Below are 20,684 nucleotides of genomic sequence, written 5' to 3'. Positions count from 1 at the left end.
GCATATCATTTCTTTTTGTTTCACAATTGTGTCTGCATTTTACATGGACTATGATTTCTGCTTCTCTTTGACTATCAATCTTAATATCATGAGAACAGGCAAATGAACAAACCACTTTTTTCTACCTGAAGACAAGAGGAGGACATCTTTCATGAAACTTAAGTCCCAATTTAGCTGGGGACACTAATCTAGCAGTGTAGAGAAAGGGGGCAAACATAAAACTTCAGCTCATAGCACGAGTCGCAAGTGATTTAGACTCTCATTGAGTAAAAGATCTAACATATTGATATTCAATCATTTTAACTTTAACTCCACTACCATCTTGTTTCCCTCAGGCAGAGGGAGTTAAATTGTCCCTATAGAATTACAGGTAACCTGAGAACGCAAAAGAAATTCAGTCCAGCAGTCTTTTTGATTGAAAAGTACAATTTATGGATATTAACATTTTCTATTGATACAGCTGGAATTGTGAAGTACCACTGTGCTCACAGATGTGTACTAGAATGTCAGTTTGGTTACAAAGTAATTATTTACATTGATCCATCACTGACCATAATTACTACACTCCATTAATCACTTGGAATTTCCTTTGCTACTTCAATCAGAATTTCTTTCCTCTACCTAAACAAGTACAAATGTGAGTGCAAACTGTTCACTAAAAGTAAATTGGAAATACTTGTTTAGACTTGAAGCATTTAATCAACCTAGCATTTAATGCTTTCAGCAAAGTTGACTTGCAACAACCTTCAAAGTGTTTGAATGATGCATCTAAAGTAATTCATTTCAAAACAAAAGTGAGCTGTAGATCCCTGAAGATTCAGTTGATAATTCATTGGCAAATTGTGCTAAAAAGAGGTAAAACCGTATTCTCATTCTGCTCTGTTTGAAGACGTTACATCATGAATAGGAAGGCACATAAGTAGCCTCCATGTCACAGACTGGGGAAAGGGAAAGGAAAGGTCAGCCTGTGTCCTACTCCTAACTGCTTTCAGGTGATCCCTACTGGAAAATTGTTGGTGTACTTGGATATAAAATGATTGATAGGACCATGGTCCGCGTGACTGCTGATGCTTATTGTATGGAACATTAAGTAAAAATTACTGTTTGGGTACAGTTTCTGGAAGATATCTTTAGAAGAGGGAATTTATGCCACCATTCTGTCACCCCGATCATATAGTAAATGAGGATTGAAGTTACTTTCTGTGAAATATTTCAACTCATTTGGGTGAAAGCTTTCCAATATTCTACCTAAGGAATAATTCTACATTTAAATAGCAGAGGGGGTATTCACATGGTCTATTAAGACATCATAATAAATAGTTGGTCTATTACTAAGATTACACAATACAAACATACCCAATGCAGCAAAAAGTGATTTAAAAAATCCACAGAATTAATGTCTTTTAGGCTATTTACAGCAGGACTCCTTATCTTACTTGGAACAATAAAAGTATTTTTAAAAATAGCTGGTACCGGATATCTGAAATAAAATCAAAGTGCTAGAGAAACTCAAGGGGTCTGGCATCAACTATGGGGAGACGACCAAGGTTAATGCTTCAAGTCCAGTATAACTCCTCTTGGTAACTGACCTGGAACAATGTTGGAATAGGACACACCAGATACCCTCTGGAACAGGTAACCCTCTGTGTCATAACCAGTTATCTTCAAAAAGAATGCTTCATCTGGTGGAATAAATTCAGTTACATTCAAGATGCTGTAAGGTTTGCGGTCAGGATAATACTTTAAGGGAATAGTCTTCAATGTAATGCCTGAGATGCCAAGGAGTTCCACTTGATCCACTCTAGCAGGAGGAATAAGTCCAGTTGTATTCAATAGTAAATATGTTGGTATACCTGTAAGTACATGCAATATGGGATACAAAGGGGAACCAAAAATAAAATATTTCAGAGTTAAACTGCTGTTCAAAAAGTCACAATTTTAGATAAAATGAATCTGCAGTGCGATTAGTTTAGCATTAAATCTATTAAATGTCTCAGAAAATTCTAAATTTCTTGTGCAAATTATATTTGTCAGTCTTCAATTCACTCTGATATCAAAACAGTAATACAATGCCTCAGCAGGCAGGTACAACTTTTAAATAATTTACTACAATAAACTATACGAAGTAAACAATAAATAAAATTTAAAAAAGCACAAACACTAGTGCCTCTCATTTCTTCTTTCATTGAGAGATGGGACCCATATTTTAAAAATGGATTTTGACAAAAAGAAATATCAATGGATTGACACTTGAATATCTGAATATTTACATGGCCACATTTTGAATCATTAAATAATATTTTATATCTGCAATACCTATAGCCTTTTTGGATAAAGTCATTAAAACTAGTCCACATTGTCATACAATTAAAAATGATTTGTAACAAACTGACCTTGAACAGGTCTGTTACCAATCTTTTTAAAATTCATTGTTGGTTTTCTGGCAAATCCAGCTCGAAAATCAATGGCACTGAGTCCTGTGACTCGCACCGAATGTCTTCCACCACTTGTTGTCTAGAAGAAAAAAATAATGCAAAGAAAGATCTAGGTCATATATTAGAACCAGGCAGTGCACTCCAACAATTAGAAGACATTAGTCTGTACCCAAACGTCTTCCTGAAGTCCAAACAGTTGGAGGGAGGGGTGCAGTGATTAAAGTTACATTGACAACGTCCCCTCAATTTCTGATACGCAGTACCTGATCCAATTGGAATCCCATATCAAAAGTAAAGCAGGTGGCCAATCTGATCCAGCCACTTTCCCGCTGGGTGGGTTAGGTTAAAATGACTCCAAAAGGTTGGCACTGTTCCCATGTAAAAGGATAAATTACGTTTTAGTCTTATTTGATTCTGGTTCCGTATAACCAGAGAGGAAGATGCCAAGAGAAAACTGGTTTGGTAACTAACCATTGCGACCAATCATGCAACTCCTCCTATCTGGCTCTTCTGCTTCTTTATTAGAGGACTCAGAACAAACATCCACTTCTAATGTATATCTTTCAGGACATATATGTTCTTAGTTCCTTAGAATTGATCACTGCATGAATTATAATTTGCTCTGAATGGAATCACAATGGAAATTTTCAATTTAACTTAACACCCTAGGCAATCAGGACAACTTCAGAAATGCTGCAAAACAGCAACAAAGATTTTGAATGCCATATAAATTGCAGGATTTACATATACTAAGTGGGTGCAATAGCATAAGCAGCCCATCTAATGTATTTTTCACCCTGTGCCTGCAATAGTTGGCAAATAATTTGTTGTAAGTTCACTGTGTTCTTACACCAATTTCCTCCCTTCCAACACCTAGTCTTCTTCCAAGTAGCAACTGTCATGTCCATTATCTTTAAACATCTTTTGTATGTATTTTTGTCTGTGATGTGCCATTTAGTTGTACCACGTCGAATCTGCATAACAGTTTATGGCTGGTAAAACAGGTTGGAAACTAAGATTTAATTTTTTCCATTTCACAATGCTCCAGTATTTTTTACTGTGAAGCTACTGGCTGTTTTTCATGTCGAAAGTTAAAAAGTTACAGTATATAATTCACAGCATGCAAGCATCAATATAAGTATCACGTTGGTACAGGAAATGGCATGAAATATGCTGTCATATCCTATTTGTACCATTATTCTCTTCCTGTTTATTAATGTAGGTGCCTACTCAAATACCATCATAACTCTGTTCATGACAGTTAGTTTAAAAAGTGATCCTACAGACAATTGTATTCTTCAAAAAGAAATCCAATTTAATTATTTTACTTTATCAATGTTGTCAACTCATACATTAGACCAAGGATTTCTAACCATTACAGACCAATTTGAACTGTGAAAGATCCCAAACTTAGGAACTTTTTGCTTGGTGCATTGATATTTTATCACCACTGCTGTACATTCCAGAGCAATCAATAGGTTCTATAGTCAGGTGTGATGTCACTCCTAGTAGTCATGAACCTTATGAATATACAGTATTCATTCTGGAGTCCTATTATGACAGTGATATTCTAATTCAATTTTTAATTAAACAAAATGTATAACAGGCCTTTAGATATGAATTTGTGGCTTTGTGTTTATTTACACCACGTTGCCAAAGGAATGGTTGAATGGATTATGAAAAATCTTTTGAAGTTATTTTTATCTATTAAAAGTGTGGTAAAGCAGAACATATCTTCGTAAATCAGTTTTGCATTTATTATGATTGAGCTATGGTTGACTGGCACCAGTTCTGATTCTGTCTGATCTCAGACCCATGAAAATCCCAAGGTTGCCTTTGATTTCATTCTCGAAGCTGTTTCTGCTTAGTTGTCCCTACCTATAAGAACGAACTTGAGAAATAACAAATAATTTAGTCAGGAGAGGACTCTTGGAAAATGTATTTCATGGTTCCTTAAAATTTAAAACAAATGCTAACCAAGTGCCAACTGAATGCCTTTACACTGTGGTAACCATACTATTAAGAGAAGCATGTCTGCAAGCTTGAGTGTATTAGAATATTTTTGCTGAACCAAGAGAAGCTGAACCAATGCAAGGCTAACTTCTTAGTGGTCATTTCATCAGAGATCAGAAGTTATTTACGATTCACTTTAAATGCAACTCAATTAAGTCATAAAAAGTCTGATCGTATTTTAGGTCTCAAAAACCAAGTCTAAATAATGAGCAAAAAGGTTACAATAAATTGATACATTTTAAATAATTAGACCAAAGTTAGGCAATTGTATACAGTTTAGATCACCCAATTATAGATAGATTATTAGATATGCCAAAATGATACCAGAGATTAAAAGCTAATTATAAGAACCACCAGATCTAAAACATTCAAAATTCCTCAATCATCACAAATGCAAAATAAAAACACACATCAGAAAAACAAAGGATTTTTCAGTGAATTCTTGCCCATTCCTGAAAAACATGTTTTTCAGATAAATCATTGATTTGTTACAACAGACTTCTGAAGTGTAGAATAAACAGCTAAATTTATACAGTAATGGTTCTTAAGGGATAAATGATCATGTTCCATTGGAATCACCAATCCCTCATGTCACACACTAACAAATGGTGGGGTTAGAGTTTAGACTCTAGCTGTCAGAGGGAGCAGATATATCTGTATCAGCTCTCAAGACCTGGTAATCATGCCTGACCAAATCTTACTGCTTTTATGCACCAAATCTTCATGTTAACGAAGAAAACTCTCTTTTCTGGATATATTCTATCGCAGTGTATCTTCCAGCACTAATCAATGCAGGGTGGCAAGGTGACTTGATGGTTAGCACTGCTGCCGCACAGCCCAGGCATCCGGCTTTGATTCCAGCTTTAGGCGACTATCTGTGTAGAATTTGCACGTTCTCTCCATGTCAGCATGGGTTTTTAACCTGGTGCTATGTTTTCCTCCCACAGTTCAAAGATGTGCAATTTAGGTGAATTGGCCATGCTAAATTACCCAGAGTGCTCATAGGGATTTTTAGGTTAGGTGAGTTAGCCATGGGAAATGCAGGAGGGATTGGGGTAGGGAAATGGGTTTGGGTGGGATGCTCCTCTTCAGAGGGTTGGTACAGACTTGTTGGGCTGAATGCTTGTTTTCACACTGTGGGGATTCTATTTAAAAAAAAGGCCCAAGACAAGAGAAAGGAGGATTAGTGCAGTGAGCTATCCCAAACATCCTGGGTTTTGTAGATTAGATTAGATTACTTACAGTGTGGAAACAGGCCCTTTGGCCCAACAAGTCCACACCGACCCGCCGAAGCGCAACCCACCCATACCCCTACATTTACCCCTTACCTAACACTACGGGCAATTTAGCATGGCCAATTCACCTGACCTGCACATCTTTGGACTGTGGGAGGAAACCGGAGCACCCGGAGGAAATCCACGCAGACACGGGGAGAACATGCAAACTCCACACAGTCAGTCGCCTGAGGCAGGAATTGAACCCGGATCTCTGGCGCTGTGAGGCAGCAGTGCTAACCACTGTGCCACCGTGCCGCCCAAAATTGGATTGGCCATGCTAAATTACCCAGTTTTGGCAGAAGAAGTATGCTGTAATGATCACAGTCAAGGAACTATCTGCTCATTATCCCACTGCACATGTGTTGGTGCATAGCTTTGAATAGTCTGACTGGTATATTAAACCAGGGAACCACGGAGTGGAAGTCATGCAGCAATTTATTTGCAGTGTTTACGAACAATTAAAAGTGTACATTTCTATTATTTTACAGTTACAAGTATTCTACATAAGACAAACATTATTTGCTCAGTTCAGATGCCTGGGATCCCTTTACTGGTGTCAATACATAGACCAAGTACAATACACTATCAAAAGACAACACTAATAATTTCTTCACTATTTTTTGACAGCTTTTTGTCACTATCCTTATTTGCTGTCCAATAGTTGTATGCCACATCCAAGTTGATATTTTGTTCAGATGAAAGACACAACTTAATTCATATCAAATTGTCCAAGTGATCTATTTTGAGATTTAGATTTAATTGAGTTCATTTGACTAGATCGATGTTAGCAGTCAGGACTTGATGCGCAATGTTGCGCAAGTGTCTGGAAGTATGGATATGTCTTAAAACCGGTCATCTTTCAGGGTATAATCCACCAAATCACAATGTCTGAATAGAACCCATCTTGACTTGTCTCACAACCATAAATTTGTGGTTTTATTATTTTCACATACATTTGTGGCCAGATTTTCTTCAATAATTAGGTATAAGAGTGTAATATTTCGATATCAGTCACACAGACAGTCTTTTCCAAATTCAAATTAGTTGTCTTGGTGATTGCAGCCTGAACAAATTCATGCCACATCAGTAATTATTCTTCTGCAAATGTGCTATCCAGATGGTCACACAGCAGTTGAATAAATTGAAGGATTGCAGCAATGTCACTAACACTGTCTAGAGCAATGAGAACCTTCTCAACTTCATCACTCCAATGAAGACCTTTCCCTAGATAAGGAGTCTTCAGGTTACTGATCTTGAGCCTTTTCCATTTGCGTAGCTTCAATTGTTGTCAAACAACTTCTCTGCAAGAATTTGCTCAGTGATGCCAAGTCACTAAGAATCATCTCCAATGCAAGAATTGTGATTGACTGGTTGATCACAGAGCCTCTGACAGTTGATCTCACTGATAGCCTGCTTTCCCCCACCATGCCCATTTCTGATGGTTGATCTCACTGCCAGCTGGCATTCCCTCACCTCACGTACGTCAATTGTCATGCCATTGCATGACTTGCATTTCTGGAAGTTGCATGGTGGGAGAAATGTGTATGCTGTTGGCAAGCTTTGTCAGCTTGTTGCACTGTGTTTCAGTTTTGTTCAAATGGACTGGGGAAAATCAGCTTTATGGTGGCAAACAAATAACTAAGAAATATACCAGGAACTAATGCGGGAATACTGCTCACATTACTAAGAAACTGTTCTGTTTCTGATATTCCCTACATAGGTCCATTCTAATAGCAGAGTTTATTGTCACTATGGACATGCAGCTATGAAGGCTCAGAGAAATTGAAGGAGAACAAACTTGTCAACAAACTCAGAGCCAACGGCAACCTCCAAAAGCTGCTGTTCAGCTTCTACATGAAGAAGCTGCCGATGAGATACAGAAGGACCAGAATCAACCATACTCAATGGCCTTTCCTCCAGATGAATGATAAGTCATGGGCTGAGGATGTCTTGGAACATTGCAATAGAGCCTTAACAGATGTCATTTCTGCAGAAGGTCTTCTGAACTGAAGGGGTAGATGGCCAGTCTATCCTAGGGATATCAAGGTGAGAGCTAAATCTGGCCACTTCCAAGGATTCACTGGGGACCTGTGGTGAGTCTCTCAATCCTCAATCAAACTCATCAAGGCTGTTATCAATGCAATATGTGCTAGACCACATTTGTCAGAGGGAAACAGTTTTGCCAATATTGCTGGCTTCTCCCAGGGACAGGGAACTATAGACTATACAGACATTGCCTTGAGAGCACCATATCATATCATCACCATATCAAGCTGACTTCAGTAAGAACAGTGTTTCACTCCATCAATGTATGGGTCATCTGTAACTATCAGGACCACAACTTAGAAACAAAAACAGAAATTTCTAGAAAGCTCAGCAAGTCTGGCAGCATCTGTGGAGAGAAATCAGAGTTAATGTTTTGGGTCCAGTGACCTATATGAGAACTCTACTGTGCTGGCTTCTTTCTTAGGGCTGGATGCCTTAGAAGGATGACTATTCGGTGAGAAAGGCTGATGATTCTGTAAATACAACCTCTTTACTGAGGCTAAGCATTGACAGAACGCAGTCAATCATTCTATCAGGGCCATTGCAGAAAGAAGAAAGGTATCCTGATAATGAGGTTCCAATGAGAGACCAGATCAGGCAGACAATGGGCTTCTAGTATGGTGCAGACAGAATGTGGAACATAACTCCTGTTTGCTGTATCCTACACAATCACAGCAACAAAGAAGGGAATGTGACAGATGCTGATCAGCTGGGAGAATGCCAGCAGTCTTCTGAGAAGGAAGATGAGAACATTGCACAAGATGAGTATCACCTTCAGCAAGATACAACAATGCAGACTTAGCTGTAATAAGCCAAATAGGACTAGACACCCACTTCCAGTAGATGTGAGCTGGGTGCAGTGATCACTCTCCCTACAATTTTTTTTGTGCTTGAAAAGGAAGCAGCCCCTGTTTATTCCTAGGGGCAAATGCAACTTTGGGGCTTTAGCCAATTTAGGTAAAATTCAGCTATAATTTATTGACGATTATCAGCAGGACTAAACGTGGAAAAACTGCTCTATGTTTCTCTATGTATCATCAACCTTTTCCAAATACAGTAACTCTTAAAAATGAGGACATAAACTTTCTCCTCTTTCTCACCCCATATAAACATTTTCAGATCATACAGTGAAAAGGCATTATGGAACAGCCAGGTACCCACTTGCTTCATTTGTCAGCCACTCGGGATTTTATGATGATTCCTATGATGACCTTCTTCCTGAATTTGCAGTATTACTTGATTTAATCCTTAAAAGGTAAAGCACATCTGAAATGGTAACTTACAACAAATGTTATTAAACTAGATCTGTTGTTTTAAAATGTTGTAAATCCAAACATTTTAATAGGAAGAGGAGATATTTCAACCATGGTACTTAGCTATATAATTTAATTTACAATGTAGTTAATGACACAACTCTTCTTTCCAGATAATACAAACTCAAAATCCACCCAATGATTCACCAAAAATTAGGTATACTTTAGATGTGCCATTCGTCTCTATTTATTCCTTCACAAATACATTTATAATTCAAAGTTCTAAAGCCCAAATCCACTTTAGACAGCAGTGATGCAAATGGGTCTTGCCAGGTACAGGACTTGTAAGAAATAAAATTAATTGAGATCTTAAAAAAAAATCAAGCTGGTTAATTTCTAAGCTTAAAAGCAAAGCTGGATGACATCCTACTTTATTTATGGTTGTTGGAAATACAAAATAGATTGGCGAACAATGGTTGGGAAATGGTGGAATTTGTTGTAAACCTGAAGATCAATCAATCTAACATATACTACAGCACATGCCAGGCCACAATAGAAGGTCAAGCCAGCATGAGATCATTTTCCAAAGCTGTACAGAAAAGTCCTCATTACTGTTAAAATAAAGTTTCAAACAGTACTTCACATGCTGTTTGAGATTACCTCTATATTATAACCATCTACAGTCCAAACAAGTAGATGGAATAAAATAAATGAACTGTGTGAGTTGCATTTCTGCCAAACTGCCCATTACAACATTGCAAAAACATTAAATGTGGTTCACAGATGTACGATAGCTCGTTCGTCATTTGCAAACCACAGATTCTAACGGAACAAATCAGCATTGCACCAACTGCAATAATTATCAATTAAAACTTGGTTCAAAAAAAAAATCAGGGAACTTCAGTATGTAATTATAATATTTTGAAACCAGTGTTTGATAGACTAACAGATAGTTATAGCAAACTGGTCCCTAAACATACCGGATGCAAATTTTCCCAAGTCTTTCAGAAAAACATGTCTAGAATCTCCTAGATTATAGGTCATCTAAGGGAAGTGTTTACACATGTGACATTACCACATTCCATTTTCTTCTGATTTTAAAAGGCTAGAATTGAGACGACTAAATTCTTAAAGTTTTTGTCCTTTTTATATTTTTCATGGTGCATGGTCACAGAAAGAAGTTGGTTATTTATAGTAATGAGGTGACCATCAAAATTGGCAGTCACTATTTATTTCACAACCATCCAACTTGGAAAATAAGCTTGTAAGAAGATATACACAAAACATTTCTTTATCAGCCATTTCTAAATGCAAGTAATGCATATAAATAGACCTTCAGTTGAACTGACTTGTGTTTATACTTCAAATGAGCCTCATTTTACCCTAATAACACAGCCTTTAATTTCTTTATCTCTTTATCCAATCAGCTTACTTACCTTTAAATGTATCTATGCTATTTGCCTAAACTTGTCCATGCGGTAGCAAAGTCCATATTCAAAGCATTGTCTGGATATAGAAGTTCCTCCTAAATTCATTGTTGGATTTATTAGTAACTTCCTTCTAAAAATGATCCCTAGTTTTGAATTCTTCAACAACACAAGCATTTTCTCCATGTCTATCCTATTAATTCTCTTCATAGTTTTAAAGGTTATCCTCAAAATTCTCTTTTTATAATGTACTGTCCCCATCCCATTCACACCAAGGCAGTGACTGTCCATGACCCAACTTGCTGCAGTAATGCATATCCTCCTATACACTATCCTCTCCCACACTTTTACAATGAATTGTCACCTCGCAGCCCCATCACAATTCCCAAAATTCTCAAATGAGGCCATCACAGCAGTAGTTCCTGATAACATGCTTTGACTTTCAGTGAACAAATCTCCAAGCTGGACTGTCGCCCACCCCTTAAACAACTTAAAATGGCAGCCCCATATGATGAGTGATTAGAATCCTGACTATTCTTTGTACAACTTTCTGACTGACTTGCTGTTAATGCCTGCACTGGTTCCAGTGAACCTGTGTGACTGACACTCCCTAGATGAACAACATGGATCCTTTAATCCTGAATGCCTCAAGTGACCAACTGTCTGCGTCCAAGCCCCTATGCTGTAACTGAATGTCATAGACCCCCGACTGACAAAATGACCCTTCACCTTAGACTTTCAGACAAAGATATTTGGTTGAAGCTCATTTGACGCATAAGCTGCTTGCAAATTTTGTTGATGTGACACTGACATAGCATGGTGCAATACTGCAACATGTCCACTTCCTTGATGATCACTAATGGCAACTATGGCAAGATAATCCATTATTTGTCTGTATTAAAAGGCAAGGCAAAACAGAGGCACTATGAGCCTGGTAGTTCTGAATGTGGCAGCAATATGCAAAAAGGCAAGGCAAAGCAGAGATACTGTGAGAACCCAAGTGAGCACAAAGTCAGTGAGTGCTAGGGGAGCAAACTAAGAGCCTGAAGATGAATCCTGTTCCAATGCATGAGATGGGTGACTGGTCCTGCATGCAATGCGGCCTGACAGCAGAAATGAAAAACATCAGTGTATTTCAAAATGCAGTATCAAAGTGGTGAACCACTATAAGTTAATCAGAGGTGAGCCATGATGACATGGTCAGACTGGTGCATTTTTGACAAAGGATTCAGGCAGTCACTACTTATGGAGCTCTGGGATGTTGAGGGATGTTGGCCAAGATGGAGTTCCACGGAAGAAAGCAGTAAACTAGAGACACCAGGTGCCCACTCAGACAAGCACATCAGGAATTGTCACTGTCTAGTTTCTCTCCATTGCCCATATGATATAAATCAGATGAGATTTGGTAATAATGAGATGCTAACACATGCAAATAGGTCTCATGCTTCATCCGTGGGATTCTCGTCCCACCGTTAAAACTGTCACTAATGAGAATTGCATTGTTTTCAATCTTGCCATATTTTACCAACTCACTACTGACACATTATGCAGAGGCTGATAAGATTCTGCCCTTAATTCTGAATGAGAAATGTCAGTCTCAATATAAAAAGCAGATCATACTTATTTTATAACTTTGTCAAGTTATGTTAAAATGGTCTCAGTGAAACTTTATTAAATGTTGCTTATTCCCACACTTAGTTACAAAGTGTGTTGCTATAATTTGTAAGCATGGCAGTTAAAATTGAATTGTTAATCTTGGTGGAGGAGAGAACATTCCAGAAGACCAAACCACCATTTTTATACAACAAACATAGTGTGTCATATCCTACCACCTACTCAACAATGTAGGCATCTGATTATAAAGCATTGAAATCCAAACAAAACAGAATTTCTCGTCATTGGAGTTGTTTCATATATCATAGACATTAGGACTGAAATTTGTCTGTGACCAGCAGAAAGCAATGTAATGGAGAGGCAGCTAATTTTTTTTGCACTCCATCTTCTGTCCACCAAAATTCACAGAAGAATAGATCAAATTGTTTTTTAGAAAAATTGCTTCTTAGTTTTCGTGTTGCTTTTATATGATTTGAAAGTAAATACCTTGGCAATATTTTCATGTCAACAGAATATGGTCATATTTTATCAGATGACCACTGCTGGCACTTTGTGATATTTGCCATCACTTCTAGAATGTGATATCTGGGCAAGGGTTGCTCACGATAATTCACTGCCACGACTGTCTTTTGTCTTTGCTTTATCTTGAACCTACCTAATGCATAGTGGGAGAAAATAAACTACTATGGAGTATCTACAGAAGAGGCACTGTTTTTACATAACATAAACATTTTCTTTGGAGACAGGACTATGATGAGTCACAGGAGCAGAAATATGCCATTCAGTCCATCAAGTCTGCACCATTCAATGTGATTATGGCTGATCTGTTAATCCTGAACGTGGCTTTCCTACCTTTTCCCCATAACTCTTGATTCCCTTACTGATTAAAAACCTGTCTATCTCAGCCTTGTATATGCTTCATGACACAGCCTCAATAGACCTCTTCAATAAATAATTACACAGATTCACTACCCTCAGAGAAGTAATTCCCCTCATCTCCCCTCCCCTTTTGATCCCTTAATTATTTCATAATGTTGCAAGTGTAAATTATTGATCATAAATTGATAAAATAAAACTGATAAAAGGTAATGACATTTGGTCAGACATAATTAATAGTAACATAGGAAGCTGGTACAGACACATCCAATCCCCCCAAAAGCAAGAGTAGAACACCTTGTCTCTACCCATAGAATATGCAACATCAGTAGAATAGATGGAGCAAAATATATTATGAACATTAGCCCTCTTCAAAACCAATACCTTAGACATCTCCCTTCTCCCCAACATCCCCCACCACTCACCCTTACAATCCTTTTCCTTAGACTCAACCATTTGTACAAACCAGTATATAATAATGACATTTACCACTATTACATCTCAACCATGTCTCTAACATCACAAATTCAGAGTGGAGGCATCTGAACATTTCACATTTTTCTCAAAACGCGCTCTTTAGATTTGAAACAATGGTAGATTTCTTGTTTGTGGACTATTGACATTGGTTTTTGATCTGTGAATCCTTTTATTGCCTCAGCATCTTTTATCTCTTGTATACCTCTCATTTTATTGTACTTTGTAGATGCTGTTATTAGTCTATTACCTTATCTGGAAACACCTTAACCTCCTGTACTTCCTCCCTGGAAGCCAGCTGTTCTGGTAAATTCTTTCCTCTTTGTAGTAAACCTGGGTTTCTGGATACTACAAGCTTCTTCCAAATTTAAGAAGCACTCTCTCTTTTGCTGAATGCTTGTACCAGAAGGTTTGCTCTTCTTAACTGTGCATGGATCAATGGACAACGGTCTGGTTCCAATTGAGTTGTATGTAGCTCATCTCCCTTGAGGTTGGATATCTTCAGTTTCCTCCCTGATAATTTGGTGACTTCTTCAGGTGCTCAATTGTGGTACTGACAGATTGTTGCTCATCTTTATTGTTCTCTAAATTTTCTTATTATTGCAAGTTTTGTGGATTTGTAGCTTTTGGTCTGGCTTAGATGATGACAGAAGTGTTTTCCAAATCTGACAATCCTATATAATTTCAGACTTTCACAATGATGCCAAATGTTCAATCTCTTTTCATATTTTTGGCCAACACACCACTGACTGAATACTTGTTGTACACTTGGTAATGACCAACTATCCATTATAACCTTCCTATACATCTTACCAAAGGAAAGTCAGATTAAGTAAACTTTCATCACGCACCCACGATTGTGAGATGCAACTAGCGCTCAAAGTATGCATTCATGGCCAACTCACTGGAGTTGTGTCCTGGCAATCCTTCAACTCAATACTGTCTAACAGTCGTACAGACTTGGTCACTTTTATCTTTGTAAAATTTGGTTGAGCCTCTTCTAGCTTGCTGGCCACTGTTTCTTCTTGGCCATATAAAACATTACTTTTATGCATCTTAGGTAATCTCAAAGTATTTGTCTTCTTCTTGGGTTTTGCCACGAGTCAAGGAAATCCAATGAGATCTTCCATTGGTTGGTAAACCACACTTGGTTTCTCTGCCAGTGTTTCAGCAATTGTTTGTTGTCGGACCAATCATCCTTTGGAACTCCTTTGGACTTCTTAAGAAAGTTAGGGACAAAACATACATTTTGGCTCAAAACTGAAGAATGCTCAATTTTGCAGACAAACATTTTAACCCCTTTTTTTACACGCCCTCTGCTGTAGAGCAACCTGTAACACTCCTTGCTTGACAGTCATTCTGTCTTTGCCATCTTGTCTCATCTCTGTGGTTTGTAATTGTTTGTTCTTCACCCATGGTAACAGGTCTGTTAGATACTTGTGTCAAGCTTAAATGCAACAGAATATCGAATGGCATAAACAAGTTCTGTGCATCTCATGTTTTTGTGATCAGTAATTCCCCTACCAAATGCCTTGGTTGTCTTTACTATAGGAGACTGTCGTTCTATTTTAAGTACTGTATGCATCTATACCACCAGAAGACCAAGAGTAAAGAGGAAAACAAATATCAGGCAAATGCTTTTACCACAACAGCATTACTGCAATAAGAACTTAGAGACAGTCAGCAAGGTAAAACGTAATTATTCACAAAGCAAGAACATTAACTGTGAAAGCAGCAAAAAGGCAGGCTTAGCATTTTAAAGACAAGAGGCTGATGAGAAGCATGGGGTAAAAACGCATGAGCTCGAAAGAGAGAAAAGCCAGCTTCACTTAAAATAAAAAGATTTTAGCAAAGGGGGCACTATTGAGAGCAAGAAAAAGCTCAGGAAGTAGAATCATAGAATCCCTACAGTGTGGAAACAGGCCATTTGGCCCAACAAGTCCAAAACGACCCTCTGAAGAGTATCCCACCCAGATCTATTCCCCTATCCCTATTACTCTACATTTCTTTTGACTAATGTAGCTACCCTACACATCCCTGAACAAAATGGGCAATTTAACATTGCCAATTCACCTAACCTGCACATCTTTGAACTGTGGGATTTGTAGAGGATAGTGTTGAAAGAATGCTTTTCAGGTTGGAGGTCCATGCCTAATGGTGTTTCACAGGGATCAGTACTGTGACTTCTGCTGTTTGTGATATATTCAAATAATTTGGATGAAAATATAGATGGGTGGGTTTGCATATGACACAAAGGTTGGTGAAGTCGTGAATTGAGTAGAAGGTTATCAAAGGATACAACAGGATATAGATCCTTGCAGATATGGGCGGAGAAATGGTGGAATGAGTTTAATCCGGGCATCTGTAAAGGCTGTATTTTGGGAGATCAAATGTTAACGAAAAGTACACAATTAATGGCAGGACCCAGAACAGCATTAATGTACAAAGGTTCAAGCTCATAGCTCCTGAAAGTGATCACACAAGTAGCTAGGGTGGTAAAGAAAGCATATGGCATGCTTGCCTTTATTCGTTAGGGAATTGAGTACAAGAGTCAGGATGTTATGTTGCAGCTTTATATAACTTTAATGAGACCACACTTAGAGTATTGTGTTCAATTCTGGTCGCCACATTATAGGAAGAATGTGGAGGCTTTGGAGACGGTGCAGAAGAGGTTTACCAGGCTGCCACCTGGATTAGTTGATCTGAGTTATAAGGAGAGGCTGGAAAAACCAGGATTGTTTTCTCTGGAGCAGCAGATGCTGAGGGGAGACTTGATAAAAGTCTATAAAATTATGAAATGTGTAGATAGGATTGATAATCACAACCTTTTTTCCTCAGAGTTGAAGTGTCAAATGTTAGGGGCATGCATTTAAGATGGGGCGGGGGGGTAAGTTCAAAAAAGATGTTGGGGCAAGTTTTTTATTTACACAGAGAGTGGTAGGTAGGTAGGTAGAATGTGCTGCCAAGAGTAGTTGTGGAGGCAGATATGATAGAGACGTTATAAAGGCTGTTTGATAAGTACATGAATATGCAAGAAATGGAGGGATGAGGACCAAGGGCAAGCAGAAGGGATTAGTTTAATGTGGCATCAGGCTCAGCACAACATCATAGGCAAGGGCCCTATTCCTGTGCTACACTGTTCCATCTTCTTTACTTTTCTAAATTTCAGAGGATACAGCCCTAACATCTAGCCTTTGTTCATAAGGCAACTTACTTATTCTGGATATTAGTCTAGTAAAGCATCTCTGAACTGCTTTCAACACATTAACATCCTTCCGTATATACAGTGACCAGTACTGTACACAGTATGACCCCTTCAGAACTCACTTTTCTTACTACCATTGTATCATGAACAAATTTACCTACTGTACCATTTGATCTCTTACTGCAAAGAGATACGAGTCTGAATTCCATGTTCAGGTGGTGACCTCTGATGAAATGCAGACATCAACATTTCAACTAGCAAGTTACAGCAGCTTTTAATTTGTTGTGGTTATAAAATGTAAGATTGTAGGATCATTTCAGGCTTCAGGAAATGGCTGCCCCTGCCATTTTACAGGTTGTCTCAGGCACAGATAAAGCTCCAGTGCTCACAGTTGTAAGCCATGGTTATCAATGGAACCAGTAAATTTTCGGTGGTGGTGATGGAAGAGCTAGAATCTTAAGGGATAACAGTTGCTTACAGAAACTGTATTTCTTAAATCATCTTTTGTATTCTTTCCCTACTTATTGTGCATTGTTCACTGAAGTTGAAAATAGAATGATGTTGTCCATAAATAAAGAAGAAGACAAAGGACTGAGAGGTATGGGAACTGGGCAGAGATGCATTCTTGGGTAGATCACTACAAGGCTATAAAATAGGAATAAGAGCATTAAGCTTCAATAGCTAACTTCCACAGGGTAACCCAGTTATGGAAATCCAGACAGCTCTGCAAAACGTTAAAGAATAGGATCTGCAGGATTCTCGAAATGAAGTCTGTTCTTTTTAAAATAAAATTGCATTACAATTCCAGTATTGCTTAGCATACAATTCCTGTTCACAGAGGTAGCAAAACAAAAGCAAACTGGACAAACTGACAAAGTTTGGTACTGGGAGCAGAGTCAAACATGGCTCTTCTTAACAAGCAACCTTAGCTTAGTCTTTCACAGTGTGTGCAACACTCATATTAGAAGCCGAAGACTTCAGAGTAATACAAGAAGAGCTTAACATTAAGTTTAAGTAAGGAAACAGCACCGCACTGTGTGTTATTTTGCTCCAACTGTGTTCTATTTTTCATTGCAGCAAGGACTCAAGTAAGACAACTCTCTAGAGTGATTTTGTAACCAGTATTATCTGTTTACTAACAAATCAAATAAAGGAGGCTAGTCAATAAATTCTTAGACAAGTAATAACTTTTTCAAAAATAATAGTCCATTTACTTTATAGAATCTTTTCCTTATACAACAATAATTTCTGTTCATCCATGTGCTTAATGGCCCAGCAGCATGAGTGGCAAACATACTAGATTGGTAGCACATTCTAATAATGAGCACAAATACAAACAAAGTATTTTCCATGCACCATATCATTCATGCAGAATTGTTCACAGGTTGGGACAGATATAACTCTAATGGTTGATTTTAATTCCTTGGTTGCTTTCTGCCTGGCATAGTAACAACTTATGTCATTAACCTCTGATATTCCTAGAGCCTAATGTTGTTATAGCATGGTAATCTTGGACTGAATGCTGCAATTATAAATACTGCAGCAAGGATCCTACATGATATATCTTGCATCACTTCCAGGGCTCAACGGTGTTATGGTACATGAAATTTCCAATGTTGAGCACCATCGCTGCTCATGGAATTCCTTGGATCATGGAGTGTTATGGCAAATGGAAGTCTACATTACAGAGCTGCAATGACATGGCTGGAGATGCCATGTCACCTTGGTGAGGGAGAGATTGGCAGAGAAAGTCTTTCATCCCACCTATAGGAGTTGAACTCATGAATCAGAGTAGGTTTACAAGTAAATCAACCCCAGAACATCTTTCCTTTTATTCATTCAGGGGATGTGGAGCTTTGTTGCCTGAGCCAGCACTTATTGCCCATCTCTTGTTGCCCTTGAAAAGGTGATGGTAAACTGCCTCATTGGATGTCTGCGATCCATTTAATGTAAGTACAACCACACTGCTTTTAGGAAGGAATTCTAGGATTTCAATGCAGCAACACTGAAGGAATGGCAATAGATTTCTGAGTCAGGAAATAAGGGGCTTGGAAGGGAACCTGGAGGTGGTGGCACTTACACATATCAGCTGCTCTTGTCCTTCTAGATTAAAGAGGTTGTGGTTTGGAAGACAGTGACTTGGTAAATTTCTGCACTAAGTCTGTACATGGTACAAATTGCTGCTATAGTCAGTAGTGGACAGAGTGAATGTTTTTGGGCGTGGTGCCAAATCAAGAAGGCCGCTTTATCCTGACTGTGCCTTGCAGATGATGGACAAACTTTGAGGACTTAGGTGGTGAGTTAACCATTGCAGGATTCCAAGCCTTTGACCTGCTTTTGTTGCCACAGTATTAAATTGCTAATCTGGTTCAGTTTCTGGTCAATAGGTAATCCCCAGGATGCTGTTCCCACACCTGATCACTATGTCATAGAAGAGAAAACACATAACTTAAAATGTTTCTAAAAAACATTGAACCTGCACAAGGGAACATTTATTTAAACAATAAATTGGAAAAATTGATATAGCCCACTCTAGGGCATAAATACTTGTGTAGTCAGTAATAAACATTGAATTCTCCCACTAATTTAGACTTTTTTCAAAGTCATATTATGTTTGGTACTTAAAATTAGCTTTGATGATGTTGCATCTTTAAATTGTAAATTCGATATTTTACCTTAAGAGTAAAATTATTTCAATCAGAGGGCACAGCTATTGCAATATGATGCAGCTGCTGGTACCCTCCAATACTAACCTTGGGAAAACAGAGACAATCTAGGAAAAGGGAGGTCTGCAACCCCATTATTTAATTTTGAGAGAAAGAAAAGCCAAATTGTCTCTCTCTTATATATTGGATTCTCATCCAGTGTCACACATAGAAATTCCTAGCTGAGGGTGTGCCTAAACCTGACTTTGCTATTAGAACTTTCATCCATTGTGAGGCCATATGGAAATTCTCAGAAGCAACAAAGACCCAGAAGATATATGTGCTCCCTTATTTCCTTGGAGATTTCACTGGTATATAACTGATGTTAGACTTGGAGATTTGTACAAACCTACAGAATTTGTGCACCTTCACAGAAATTTATACAGATTATTGACATAAAATTTTACCTTAATGGTCCACAGTCCTGGTTCTGGATCCTTTACATTAACCACCCTGGCAGAGTTTGTAATGTGTAAAAGTTCATTAAGACCAGATCCTTTCTTAATCAGCTTTCCTACAAGTCAAGAGGAAATAAAAATGTTCAATCATTGACAATGTATCATTGCTGTTAAACTGAATTAAAGTTATGAATAATATTATACAAAAAATTTTGAAGTTAAAGCTGAGATGTTAAAAATAAGTGAATAAAATAGATTTTTTTTTCATATTCAGGATGTTTACTCCTAATCTGGAAAAATTCTGGAGATTTTTATTCAAACAAAACCAATCCATAGTGTCATAATCAGGCCTAATAAAGTCTAACACAGACGGGTGCCGCATAATTAAGCCAAGTTCACATTATTCTGGCTCTCAACATTCAAACAAAGCCCCAAGCCAATCAGGTCATTATGATTTCTTGAGTCTGCAGGCTGGGATTTTACCTTGCCACTTCTTTGGATCTTCACAAAGCTTAGACTGGTCCCACAGATTCTGTGCTCAATATTAAATCCTACTCCATTTAGCAGACATACAAATTTTATTTACCAAACATGGAGTAGCATTATTGCAACAATCAAAGAATGTTGAAAGCCATCAAGGGAAATAAAGGTGGAAGATCATGTTTTATCTTAAATTCAAAATTAAATGTGCAACTGTGTTTCTTTTACTTAAAACATTTTCAATTGACTTTAAATTGTGTTCAGATACAACAGTCTAGCAATTGATTTGCACCCAAATTATTTCGAAGTCGGCCATGCTGCCCATGCCGAATGAGACCAGTCTCACCAGCTTGTTATAGACACAAGTCCCAGGACTTCAAACATTGACTAATATGTTATAACAGGAGTTTGGGAAGAAGTGTGAGGCAATCAGGAGTTTGGAAAGAATGGAGGAGAATACAAACATACGTATGTACAAATT

The 20,684-nt window shown here is 37.9% G+C and overlaps 1 protein-coding gene across 1 annotated transcript in view; it reads right to left on the bottom strand.

Annotated features, from left to right (window-relative positions):
- Nucleotides 1-20,684, bottom strand: part of hmcn1 (hemicentin 1) — a 610,612-nt gene that overhangs the window by 423,067 nt on the left and 166,861 nt on the right. Inside the window, exons 6-8 of the mRNA XM_060830300.1 lie at nt 19,733-19,839; nt 2,394-2,514; nt 1,590-1,853 (exon numbers count right to left, since the gene is read on the bottom strand). Coding sequence (XP_060686283.1) covers nt 1,590-1,853; nt 2,394-2,514; nt 19,733-19,839 — 492 coding nt within the window. The remainder of the gene's footprint in view (nt 1-1,589; nt 1,854-2,393; nt 2,515-19,732; nt 19,840-20,684) is intronic.

The sequence above is a fragment of the Hemiscyllium ocellatum genome, chromosome 9 (assembly GCF_020745735.1).
Source record: "Hemiscyllium ocellatum isolate sHemOce1 chromosome 9, sHemOce1.pat.X.cur, whole genome shotgun sequence".
NCBI classification, from domain to species: domain Eukaryota; kingdom Metazoa; phylum Chordata; class Chondrichthyes; order Orectolobiformes; family Hemiscylliidae; genus Hemiscyllium; species Hemiscyllium ocellatum.
This window is presented reverse-complemented; position numbering and strand designations above follow the sequence as displayed.